Raw genomic sequence first — 13,519 nt, forward strand, 5'->3', positions numbered from 1 at the left:
TGGAGATATTCTCTTACACTCTTTTCTTAAATAGTTCTGTCCAATGGGAGTTTCTGCAATGATGGTAATGATCTGTAGCTGCACCGTACAGAACAGTAGCCACTGGTCTCTTGTGGCTATTGAACACTTGAAATGTGGCTAGTATGACTGAGGAACTAAATTTTAAATTTTATTTATTTAACTTAAATAATAGCCACATGTGGCTAGTGACTATCGTATTGGACAGCACAGTTCTGAAAGCTTAATTGTTTCGCATTTTTACACTTAGAGCTACAATCTTTCGAGAATGAATTTTTTTTTTTGAGCGTGTTAGGTTAAAGCAGTCAAGATAATTTTCTTTGCATATGGCTGTCCAGTTGACCCAACATCATGTATTGAAAAGACCTACTTTTTCCTACTGTCCTGTAGTGTCAGTAACTTCAAAAACCAAGTAACCATATATGTGTGGCTCCATTGTCAGATTGTCAGTTCTGTTCCATTGTTTATCCCTGAACCAATGCTATAGTATGTCTGTTTCTATAGCTATATAGAAAAGTCTTGATATCTGATAGTGTCCAACTTGTTCTTTGGGATCATCTTGGTTATTCCTTGCTATTTGCATTTTCATATAGTTTTTTAAATTGAGATGTAATTGGCATTTGCCATTGTGTAAGTTTAAGGTACACGGCATGTTGGTTTGATATTCATATGAGTTTTATAAATAACCTGTTCATTTACATACAATCTGTTGGAATTTTAATGAGGATTGCGTTGAATGTATAAGTTGGAAAAAGTTGGCGTTGGTAAAATTTGCATTGTTTAATCTATGAATCCAGTATTTTTATTATTGCTCTGTCCAAAATATTTCATGTTCACTATGATTTCTTATTTGACCTATGGGTTCTCTAACATTCTATCGCTGAATATCCAAATAGTTGGGGATTTTGTTTGTTATACCTTTGTTACTGATTTCTAGCTTAATTTCAGTGTGGTCAGAGAATACCATCTGAATGGTTTCGGTTCTTCAAAACTGCTGAAACTTGTTTTATGGCTCAATTTTAGTAAATATTTTATATGGATTTGAAAAGAATGTTGATTCTGCCATTTGAGGTACAATGGAGTATGCCAGTCAGATCAGGTTTATTAATTGTGTTGGTCACATCTACTGTTACTGGTTGTCTGGAGAATCTGTTAATTATTAAGAGAAGTGCACTTCTCTCAATAATACATGTTACTATGTGTGTAGGTTTGTCTTTTAAAGTTTTCCATAGGTGTTATCTTACCGCCTCCAAAAAAATCGGGACGAATTTTCGTGTTTACCAGCAACATGGAAAAATCCAGTTTCTCACATTCTCACTAGATGATAACATCACTAGATGTTATCTTTTAAAATTTTTTGCCTGTGTTATAAATGAAGGAACTGTCCCTCTTGCTGTATACATTTTGCTTTCTTACATGACTAGCGAGGTGATTTTTTACATATTTGATGGCAATTTTTTTTTCTTTTGTGGGACTCATATATTTGACTATTTTGTTCTGTATGTGTTTTTGTTTCCTATTGGTTTGTAATCAAGGATGTGTTCTAACTGGCCCAGTCTCTTGGAAGACACTCTAGAGTGGGATCTCAGCTTAGGTCAATTCAGTTGAGAGTGACAGGTGTTGAGCACCCGAGAAGTGCTCTGTAAGCATGTTGGGGGGATGAATAGAGGCTTGCCCTTGGTGGAACGAAATGCCTGAACAAGGAAGGGCAGGAGCAACCCAAGTCCACTGAAAGAAAGCCTAAGCGTAGCCCGAGATTCCAAATGCAGTTATTCAAGGATTTGTCCAGTCCTTTTTCCACCATGAGTAGGCTCTCACTGCTACCTGATTCTTTTCAGGTCTTGTTTTGGCTGAAGGTTTAGCCTCAATGCTTTTAACCTATGATTTGTATGTGTCGACTATTATTATGTGTTCCTTAGATCGAAGAGCTTGCCCGGACTCTTTCTTGCAATTACAATCAACCTTCCTTGGACAGTGTGAGTGTGGCTGACTCATCTCCTACCTCAAGTCCTCCAGCCAAGAAATGCTCCAAAGCCCAAGAAAGATGGCAGATGTCTGCAAAGAAGGCTCTTCTCTTGTGGGCTCAGGAGCAATGTGCCCCGTAAGTAGTTTGCTCTGACCACGGGAGACACACAGGGTGACTTTACCCGCTAACACAACCTTACTGACTCCAGGTCTGAAAATAAGGCCGACTGGGTATATAACATACGTCGGAACACTTCCCTCTCCTAAAAGGAAAATGTTTACTATCTTTTCTTTTGGAGTGAATCTTCCAAATGCAGAGCTTCCCTCTCCTAAAAGGAAAATGTTTACTATCCTCCTTTCTTTTGGAGTGAATCTTCCAAATGCAGATGTTCGTCCAAATCAGCCACACTAGGAGCTTTTTAAAAGTCAGGACTACATTTTTCTTGACTGTGTATCCCCAGAAGCTAGCACAATGTAAGTTCCTGGTAGGTGCTCCATAAATGTGTATTGAATGAATAAATGAACAAATGAAGGAATAAGGAATCAACACATAAAATTATCCCTTGGAACTGCATAGGACTACATTAAAACACCACAGTCCCCATTGTTTAGAAATGTGTAGCTCAGTCAAGGAACAGAAGCCAGAAAATAGGAGTTGTTTTTTTTTTTTTTTTTTTTTTTTTTTTAAGTGGGGATGATGATAGGAAGTTAGTGTCCAGAAATTCTGTTTTACAAAGAAAAAGGTTTGCTCTTGGCAGACATTTACTTTTTCATTTTAAACACTTGCTGGGATGGGATTTAGGAAAAATAAGGAGTTAGGATGCAGAACTCCCCGTGAGATGAGCTGTAGAGTTCAAATGGCCTTTCTTCTCCCATCGCAGCATGGTCTGCATAAATAGAGGCATAACTGTGTCGCTAAGACCTCACAAATGGTGGGCTTCTGAGTAGCTTCTTCCCAGTAGTAGGCTAGGATGTTAACTTCTGCCTCCAGCCTTTCTTTAGTTGTCATGCATCCTCTGTATTTCGTGAAGGACAAAAAGACATACAGATCTTACAAGGTTTTACATACAGCAAATGGACTTTTTCTTGAATCTTCTAGAGATGGTTTTACTTCCGTTTTCTATATTTTTTAATCTAAAAGAATCCAAAATAAATAATAATAATTCTATATTTTTTAATCAAAAATAATAATGTGTGAAGAGCATTATCAAATCATATTCAGACTTGTTTCATTTATCTGTAAATAAATTTCAAACCACTTGGAAGTCCAAATGTTTTGCCACAGTTTACCTTTTCTCCATGTCTTTCCCTACTTTCCAACTATGAGCTGTGCTAAACTTGTCAAGATGTAGTGAATCCTTCTGAAGTAATTCATCAGGAGTTTATTCTAGTTTGGGCCCTCATTGGTGACATTTTTAGAGGGCTTACTTCGATATTCTATGTGTCCCTGGAACTCATCCGAGATCCAGACTATGGGGAGACTATGTTGTAAGAAATGTGTCGTATTCTCACGTTTCTGAAGGAGATGAAGCGGGGACCCGGTTTGCAACTTCTCAATGAGCTGAGGTCCTGCCAGTCACTCTGGAGCCCTAACCCGCCCTCTCTAACACCTGGCAGCAGCTTGTTCTCTGTGGGATTGGTATCCACTCGTCAGTGCAGAGCCCATCTCACAGCCTGGGGCTTTATTGAGGGCAGCGCCTGCCAGTCAGCACTTAGCCGGTTCTGATCCCCGCTCTGCCCTGCCCTCGGCCCCAGCCATCCCTTTAGCCAGTTGTGCTTAGTGTTCTGAAGCCCGGAGCCTGCGTTCGAGTCGTGGCTCCCAGCAGTTTCTAACTGGTGACTTCAGCTACTGAATCTCTTTGCGTTGGAGTTTCCTCAATCATAAAACTGTGGACAATACTAACACTTCATAGCGTTATTAGGTGTATTATAAAAATTATTTTTTAAGTATTTAGAACAGTTTCTGAACAAAGTGTGGACCACATAAAGATTTGTTAAGCAAGACAAAAATCACCGAATACCATGTAGTTTTATCACAGTCATAGTTTAGGCGTTTTTTCCTAAGAGGTTCAGGAAAGCCCAGGTCGTCTGAGGTTGACTATTTCTCGAGCGGTTTTTCTCATTTGACTGATACCTTAAATGGGTCCATTGAATTTCCTCATATTTTTTATGACATATTAAAGGAAAATACAGTTGTCCTGGATTATTTCCCACATAGGCAACTGTGCTCTTAAAACATCTTCACTGGGGGCGCCTGGGTGGCTCAGTGGGTTAAGCAGCCGACTTCGGCTCAGGTCATGATCTCACGGTCCGTGAGTTCGAGCCCCGCATTGGGCTCTGTGCTGACAGCTCAGAGCCTGGAGCCTGTTTCAGATTCTGTGTCTCCCTCTCTCTGACCCTCCCCTGTTCATGCTCTGTCTCTCCCTGTCTCAAAAATAAATAAAACGTTAAAAAAAAAATTAAAAAAACAAACATCTTCACTGATCCCTTGTCAAATGCAGAGTTGTGATTGATGGAATGATTTGAAATATATATATATATTAAGCACATTTATATGCCAGATACCATTTGGGGATGAGCCTACTGTAGGAGACAAGGAGGACAAGGCCCTTACTTTCCAGGGGCTTGGCCCACAGCAGATGGATCAATGTCATAACTACAGATGGCAGTAAAGTCAGGAAGGACTTACGATGATTGAGAATGTCAAAGGTGGGAGGGTGGCTTTTATCTGAGGCGACCATGGAGCACCTTTCTGAGAAAGAGACCTTTGAGTGAGGACTGAAGGAGAAGGCTTCAGGTGTATGAAGATCTGGGAGAAAGAGCATCCGCGCAGAGGGATTAAAAGGAGCGTGGGGGTGCCTGGGTGGCGCAGTCGGTTGAGCATCCCACTCTTGTTTTTGGCTCAGGTCATGACCCCAAGGTTGTGGGATCGAGTCCCGTGAGTCCTGTGTTGGGCTCTGTGCTGAGCATAGAGCCTGCTTTATACTCTCTCTCACTCTCTCTCTCTCTCTCTCTCTCTCTCTCTTTCTTTCTTTCTTTCTCTCTTTCTCTCTTTCTCTCTTTCTCTCTTCCCCTCTCCCTCTGTCCCTCACCCCCACTTGCACTCTCTCTCTAAAATAAAACTTAAAAAAGAGCACGGTGTTGAGAAAGGAATGAAGCCAGAGTGGCTACAACATTGTAAGAGAGGGAGATACAAGGGTGGAAGTTGTAGGCAGGGGACAAACTATGTTAGGCCTCGTGGGCCAGACTGAGAGATGTTATTCCGATAAGCTATGGCAGGGTTTTGTTTGTGAGAGAGAGAGACAGAGAGAGAGAGAGAGAGAGAGCATAGGTGGGAGAGGAGCAGAGAGGGAGGGGGAGAGAGAGAGAGAATTTTAAGCATGCCCAACTCAGGGCTGAATCTCCTGATGGTGAGATCACAACCCGAGCTGAAATCAAGAGTTGGCTACTTAACCGACTGAGCCACCCAAGGGCCCCGACAGGGTTTTTGTTTTTGAAAAAAAATTTTTTTATTGTAGTAAAACATATAGAACATAAAATTTACCATTTTAACATTTTTAAATGTCCAGTTCGGTGGCATTAAGTACATTCATACTGTGATGTAACCATCACCACTATCCATCTCCAGAACTTTTCTCATCTTATGAAACTAAAACTCTCTCCCAGCCTTTCCTCCTGTAGCCAGTGGTCTACTTTTCTTTATCTATGAATTTCATTACTCAAGGTGCCTTACATGAGTAGAATCATACAGGATTTGCTCTTTGGTGACCGGTTTCTTATACTCTGCATAATACCGTCAAGGTTCTTCCATGTTGTAAGATGGGTCAGAACGTCTTTCTTTTTTAGGGCCGAATAATATTCCACTATATCAATACATCACAGTCTGTTCATCCATTCATCTGTGATGACTAGTTTTAAGCAGAGGAGTGATAAGCTACTGACCATTAAAGTGGCACAATGTATCATATAATTTGTTCTAACGAGAAAGAAATTGTTTCCGCTAGTGAAAGGAACTTAATTACACGTAGAAGTCTAAAGCCAGTGCCGAGCCAACAGATTCCTGAATGAAGAGCATTAAACTTGCGTGGCTGTTGTCGCTTGGAGGGCTTTTGGAGACACAGATTTCAGATCTACCTGCGGAGTTTAATGCAGTAGGTTTGGGGTTGCGTCCGACTGAGAATTTGTATTTCTAGCACTTGCAGCCCAGGTGACGCTGATGCTGCTGGTCCAAGGGCCACACTTTGAGCACCAATGTTCTGTGGTACCATGAGCCTCATCAAAGCTGGCATTTCACTTTAATATGACCACAAGATTAAAATAAAATATTTTCCTAGAATATGTGATGTATTTGATTCACTGAAATCTGTTTTCATTACTATTGAATATGGTGGATGTGCTTTGACGTATTCTTTTAAATAGTATTTATCGTGTTTTTGTCCTTTTGTGATAGGTGTGAGTCTGTCAGTGTGACAGATTTTAAGTCAAGCTGGAGAAATGGGATGGCTTTTTTGGCTGTCATTCATGCCTTGCGACCAGACCTAATTGACATGAAGACAGTGAAGCATAGATCCAACAAAGACAATCTGAAAGAGGCCTTTGGAATTGCCGAACGGGAATTTAAAATCCCCAAGTTGCTAGAACCAGAAGGTAAAGAAGCTTCTTTCTTTTTAAAACACTGTCCAGTGTGAAGTTGGCTGGGAAATGTAAACAGTACCTCTACATAAATAAACATAACGGTATTATCGCCCCGGAGGGTTTAATAACTTAAACTCTTTATTAAATTTCATGACACTAAGAATTCCTACCAATTCATTAACTTCAGTAATTGCCAGGATGACAAGACAGCTGAAAGCAAGCAATGCTATTATTGGAAATAATTTGAGTCTTTGTCTTAGTTTTCTTTCATTGTGTTCTACATTGTGTTCCCTTGATTCTGTTATTCTGTTCTAAAAGCTCCCTGGTAAGACCGTTCTTTGGGTTAACGTATTTCCCCTCTCCACTCTTTCCCCCTAGGTAAAGCTGAACTTCTTTGAGGACAGAAACTCTTGTTTGTTTGTTTGTTTGTTTCGCCCTCTGTGGCTGGCTAGGCTTTGCCGTGATTATGCTCGACACATTGTGTGGTATGGTTAATGACCACAGCAAAATCCTAAATATGGGTTTTGTTCAAAGAGATGATTATGTTAACTTCACAAAATTAAGATTAAGATGATTTAATTCTTTGGAAAAGCGCTTTGCTGTGGGTTGTATTGTTTCTTAATGTACCAACGCTTATTAAAAATCCCAGTAAGCTCATAAAAGGGGTGTGTAGGATTCGCGAAGATTACAATGCACCGACAAATTAAGAAGTACACATTCTAGTCTCAGCTGTACAACCCGGGTGTGTAGGTAATGTGTGACTGGGTCTCCAGAGCAATGCGTGTGTGTGCCTGAGTGTGTGTGGATATGTACACACGTCTATCACAAATATTACTAATATAAGGCACACGTAGCACACAGTTTACAAATGATAAGAAAATATGTGATACATTTATTATGAATTCCATATAGCCCCAGATGTTTTTGTTGATTTTCACCAAACGCTTATATCCACCTGCAGCCAACGTATGGTTGCGGTTGCTGGACACATGGAGTCCTGACATGAATGTTAGCAAATAATTGTCTTTCTGTTCATGAGTAAGTACGACAATAAAGATGTTTGTTGGAACTTGACTTGTTCTTCAACATGTGAATGACTTTTTTTGCTGAATCTAATATCGGAAGAATATTTCCTCAATTTTTTGTGCAACTTCGCAGCTCTAGATAGGACATGCTTTTTTTTTTTTTTGTCTTTCAGAGTTTACTTATTGTGAGAGAGGGAGAGAGAGCACGCAAGTGGGGTAGAGGCAGAGAGAAAGGGAGAGAGAGAGAGAGAATTCAAAGCAAGTTCCACACTGTCAATGCAGAGCCCGACTTGGGGCTCTATCTCACGAACGGTGGGATCATGACCTGAGCCCAGATCAAGAGTCCGATGCTTAACCGACTGAGCCACCCAGGTGCCCCTAGACAGGACGTACTTTTAAGCTTAACGTGCGTTATTAACATTTTCTCCATCCCTTTCTTTGTAATCAATATACAAGAAATCAAGCCCTCATTTGCTGATTTTTGTGGTTGTGTGTGGTTTGAACATTGCCACCACAGCCGATTCCGGTGTGAAGTCACTGAACACAGAGTAGGGAAAAGATGTGCAACCCTAACGCACCATTATGTAGTTTTCTTTCTTTCTTTTTTTTTTTTTTATGTAGTTTTCTATCTTACAGGTGCAACAGAGGTAAGTAACCTCAAGAGCACCGGTAGTAGTAAAATGTGGTAAAATAGTTGGGAAGTCGTGAGTTTTGAGTGTTTATTACATTTGTTTTAATATGTTTTATTGGATTGTTCATGTATATAATTTAATTTTTTTTAATTAAAAAAAAATTACCTGGCTGAGGTAGTGTTTGCCAGGTTGCTTCCCTGTGAAGCGATTTTTTTTTTTGTTTCCCTCTTCGTGTGTTGTACTCTTTGGGAAGTCGGTATGCGTAGCCGACACTTAGGAGGGGGAGGGGCAGAGAGAGCAAGAGAGAGGGAGACACAGAATCTGAAGCAGGCTCCAGGCTCTGAGCCGTCAGCACAGAACCTGATGCGGGGCTCGAACCCACCAGCCATGAGATCACAACCTGAGCCGAAGTTGGACACTTAACCGGCTGAGCCCCCCAGGCGCCCCTCCAACCATTTATTTATATCAATATGGGCTTATGGACATTTCATTTTCTACTTTGGGTTGTAACCTAATACTGTTTTGTGTATTTAACTGCTCAAATTAAAAAAACATTTTTTTTTAACTCAAAGATTCAGCCATTAGGAGCTCTTTTAGCTAGCTCCTTTGCCCCTTTGACATACTGCCCTCGATGTGGCGTTTCCTTGTTTGCTTTTGAGCACATCCTTATTTCCTGGTGCTGCAAGATGCTCCAGGCTCATCTTGGATGTTTCCTACCCCGGCGGGGGTCAACCATCTCCCCAGGGAGTACCGGTTTCTTTTACTGGAGAATGGGATTAGAAGCTAAGATCTGGGCACTAGCTATGCGTGTTGCTACCGGGTCTTAGCCTTCTTGGACCTCAGTTGAATTAGGTGGTATTTCTAAGTTGAGAGTTAGCCTAATGGTTTCATGTTTTTGTATATTAGGTTTGTCATTGCTCTGGTTTCTGTTGCTTGTTGATAATTCTTCTTGTTAACTCTCCCTTCCTTATTTGTTCTCGCCTCCCTTTTCTTTCTTTCTTCCTTTTCTCCCATTCTTTGTCTTTTCTCTTTCCTTTTTGGCTTTTCATTATCTTTTTTCTTTTCTTTGTGTTTCCTCATGTTTTGTTTTATCCCCTTGTCTGATTACTATTTGTTTTTTTAATACTCCTTTCATGTTGTGATTCTCTAAATATCAGTGTAAAATATTTTTTCTCTTTTAGTATGTAAAAGTAATTCAGCAAATAATGTGACAGTATAAAAAAGCCAAATTTCCACTGTATAAATGGTTGCCCGTAATTCACTTTAAATAGCTTAAACAATAGCTCAAAATGTGAAATACGTCATTATTTATGCAAACTAAATGCTGTTGTCATATTTGAATAAGAGAATTATCTTTTGACAATTTTATTAAAACATTTAATCACTGTGCATGACTTCATATACAATAAAGCCTTTATTTATTTTTAATTTTTTCATGCAATAAAGTTTTTGAAAAGAAACATCTAGTTAAGCCAGTATAATTATTTTATGTATCTCTTGATGTACTTTTACCTTTTTTTACTTACACTTTTTTTCAGTAAAAGAATAACTCTGCTCTTAGGGATTCTTCCTTTATTGAAACTCCACCCCTAACTTTTTATCGATACCTTTTATATGTCTACTGTGTTGAATCTTTTAATTTGGATATAGATTAGATTCATATTCTCCCTCAGCCTACTTAGAATAGTCATTGGGTCCAGTAAACACATTTGCTGAAGCATGCATAGTGTGTTATATTTCTTTGTTGTTTGTTTTTTTCCTAACAGTAAGCTCCTTGAGGGGCAGATAATGTCCTCAGGCACCTAGCATTTGCTTAAGTGTCTTGCATCCACTTGTTAAATGAATTGAGGGCAAGAATGAGCCTTACATATCTTGCTTGTGACCTGCATTTGTTGACTCTCTATAAATATTTGATGAGTTTATTTTAACTGAATTAATAATCACAAAAGGAGCGCCTGGGTGGCTCAGTTGGTTAAGCATCCAACTTCAGCTCAAGTCATGATCTCACGTTTTGTGGGTTCGAGCTCCGTGTTGGGCTCTGTGCTGACAGCTCAGAGCCTGGAGCCTGCTTTGGATTCTGTGTCTTCCTCTTTCTCTGCCCTCCCCCACTCTTGCTCTCTCTCTCTCAAAAATAAACAAACATTAAAAAAATTAAAAATAAATAAACACAAATGATTTCCTTTTCAATATCTTCGTAGTTGTTTTGGCAACATCAAAAGATAGCCCAAAATTATGTGTTCATTTTGTCTGTAACATATTGTGATCCCTTTGGATTTTGTGATCTATCTAATTTGTTTTATGTCTGGAGAAGGTCTGCGCTTATGGAATTTATAATATTTTTACTTTGTTTAAATTCAGCATTTTCCAATGTTTTTTCACCACGGACTTTGTTAATGCAGTACAAAGACTGGCCCACAGAAGGCTCTGAGTAATTACATTTGTTCCACAAATGAACAAATAAAATCTTGTGGATGTCTTGAATAAGTCTTCCATAGAACCTATGCTTTTGGAAATGCTCTACTGTGCACTTCCTGAGACTGGTGTGACAGGAATGGGTTCTAGTTGCTGTACGTTCCTACACTCTACACTCCTGGAGGAGTTTCCATACCGTGTCTCTGAAAAGCTGTATTTTCTCTGTTCCACTCTCCCTCTCTACTTACGCTCTTCTGCCTACAACAGGCGTAGTGGAAATTGAGGCTGTGCATTTACTACTGCCAGGGTTCAACTCAGCTCTGACTCTGGATCTAAGCTCTTAGCCAATGCACAGCCTTGGAGCAAGGGCGACTGACCACAGAGATTTGCACGGCTGGTTAGCTGCTTTGGTTTATTCCAAGGCTATCTCGTGGCATGGCCTGTTCTTGGGTAGTAATTGTAGGAAATCACATCTATAGCTAATTGATCCTGTGGCACATCTTGCAGATGTGGACGTTGTTAATCCTGATGAAAAGTCAATCATGACTTATGTGGCACAATTTCTACGGTATTCGAAGGATGCATCTGGGACTGGAGCTGTAGCTCAGGTATGTCCTCATAAGTATGTCTCAAGCTCATTTTTGTTGTATGCTACCAATGGTTTCATTCTAAAAATTGAGGTATAATTTGCATCTAGAGCTGAAATGTGCAGTTCTATGAATTTTGACAAATGCATACACCCAGGTAACCCATATAACAATCATGATGTAACACGTTTCTCTTACCCAGAATGTTCCAGTGTTCCTCTTTCCTGTCTGTACTCCGCACCCCAGGCAACCAGTGTTCCAGTTTCTTTCACTGTAGATTTGTTTCACCTGTTTTTTTTTTTTTTTAATTTTTAAGTTAAAAGTGGTAATTTATTAAACTTTGCTGACTTACCGAAAATAACTTTTACATAGACGCCGTATAGGACAAATTACATTTAGCACTGGAACTTGAAAAGTCCTAGAGCTACCTCATTTTTGTCTATTTTGATTTTCACAGCTTTTTAAAGATTTAATCCACATATCATAAAATAAACCATTTAAAGTTTACAATTCAGGGTTGCCTGGGTGGCTCAGGCAGGTAAACATCTGACTTCCGCCCAGGTCATGATCTCACAGCTCATGAGTTCGAGCCCCGTGTCGAGCCTGGAGCCTGCTTCAGATTCTGTGTCTCCTCTCTCTGCCTCTCCCCTTCTCGTGCTCTGTCTGTCTGTATCTCTCTCTCTCTCAAAAATAAACATTACAAAAAATTAAAGTTTACAATTCAGTGGTTTTTGGCATATTTACTTACTTGTGCAACTATCACCACAATCTAATTTTAGCTACATATACCTGGGATCATATTATTTATTTATTTGTTTATGTTTATTTATTTATTTTGAGAGAGAGCAAGAGATTGTGGGAGGGGCAGAGAGAGAGGGGGAGAGAGAGAATCCCAAACAGGCTCCGTGCCGTTAGCACAGAACCCACCATGGGACTCGAACTCATTAACTGTGAGATCAAGGCCTGAGCCAAGATCCAGAGTCAGATGCTTAACTGACTGAGCCACCCAGGCACCCCTGGGATCATATAATTTATAAAAATGGAAGCAGTGTGTTCTACTCTTGATCTTCGTTTGTTGAGGTACTCTTGAATCACTATCAGTTTGCCATTTGATTATTCAATTTTTTCCTTTGACTTTCAGTCAGGTACACGAAATATTGTGGGTGGAAATTTCATAAAAATCACTGAGCGGAAATGAAAATAAACAATTATTCTCTGCTGCTTTGAAGATAAATGAGTGCTGTGAATTTAGTAAACTTTTTGAATATTATTATTTTTAATTTTTTAAATGTTTATTTATTTTAGAGAGAGACAGAGACAGAAACAGAGTGTGAGCAGGTGAGGGGCAGAGAGAGAAGGAGACACAGAATCAGAACTAGGTTCCCGGCTCTGAGCTGTCAGCGTAGAGCCCGATGCAGGGCTCTAACTCACGAACCGTGAGATCACGACCCGAGCGAAGTCAGATGCTTAACCGACTGAGCCACCCAGGCGCCCCCGAATATTATTTTATTATTTATTTAAACTGCTTCTTCAGACATGTTTACAGGCAGTCATATTATCACATTGTATGTGACAAACTTGGGCCTAGGTTTTTCCAACCGTTATGTTTGAGGCGCTGTGCTAGATTGTTGCTGACTCTGGAACAGAGACTCAAGCTGAGACTGAGGCCTATAGTTCAGCTCACTTACTCCTGACGTGCTGAGGAGCTACTCTTTTCTAAGTAATTTTCTTATTAAAAAATAAAATGAAAAATTAAACTGTCCATGAAATCAGATGCAAAAATATATAGAAAACACGCCTACTTAATAGAGAAAAAGTAAATGAAGTTTAAAGGAAATGAAAATAAGATGTAATGTCTTTTGCTTTATCCTCTGGCAGTGAAATTAACTTTCGAATGTAAGCAAGCAAGAATCTAGAAAAAAAGAATTGTTACTCTCATCCGTATGATAGAACCAAAACCTTTAGTAGTTATTTTTAGGGTCTTTAAAATGCTTAAGATATTTAAAACTTTTTTTTTAATGTTTATATTTGAGAGAGAGAGAGAGTGAGACAAAGCGTGAGTCGGGGAGGGGGAGAGGGAGAGAGAAAGAGGGAGACACAGAATCCGAAGCATGCTGCAGGCTCTGAACTGTCGGCACAGAGCCCGACATGGGGCTCGAACCCATGAACTGTGAGATCATGACCTGAGCTGACGTCTGATGCTCAAATCGACTGAGCCACCCAGGTGCCCCTGCCTAAGATATTT

At 39.8% G+C, this 13,519-nt stretch overlaps 1 protein-coding gene across 11 annotated transcripts in view; it reads left to right on the plus strand.

The window, feature by feature from the left end:
* Positions 1-13,519, plus strand: part of SYNE2 (spectrin repeat containing nuclear envelope protein 2) — a 339,505-nt gene that overhangs the window by 85,711 nt on the left and 240,275 nt on the right. For all 11 annotated transcript variants that reach the window (XM_053889485.1, XM_053889486.1, XM_053889482.1 and 8 more), the window contains exons 7-9: positions 1,938-2,119; positions 6,434-6,630; positions 11,195-11,295. In XM_053889485.1, coding sequence (XP_053745460.1) covers positions 1,938-2,119; positions 6,434-6,630; positions 11,195-11,295 — 480 coding nt within the window. The remainder of the gene's footprint in view (positions 1-1,937; positions 2,120-6,433; positions 6,631-11,194; positions 11,296-13,519) is intronic.

The sequence above is a fragment of the Panthera pardus genome, unplaced genomic scaffold (genome assembly GCF_024362965.1).
Source record: "Panthera pardus isolate Hobbes unplaced genomic scaffold, ASM2436296v1 HiC_scaffold_24, whole genome shotgun sequence".
Classification (NCBI taxonomy): Eukaryota; Metazoa; Chordata; class Mammalia; order Carnivora; family Felidae; genus Panthera; species Panthera pardus.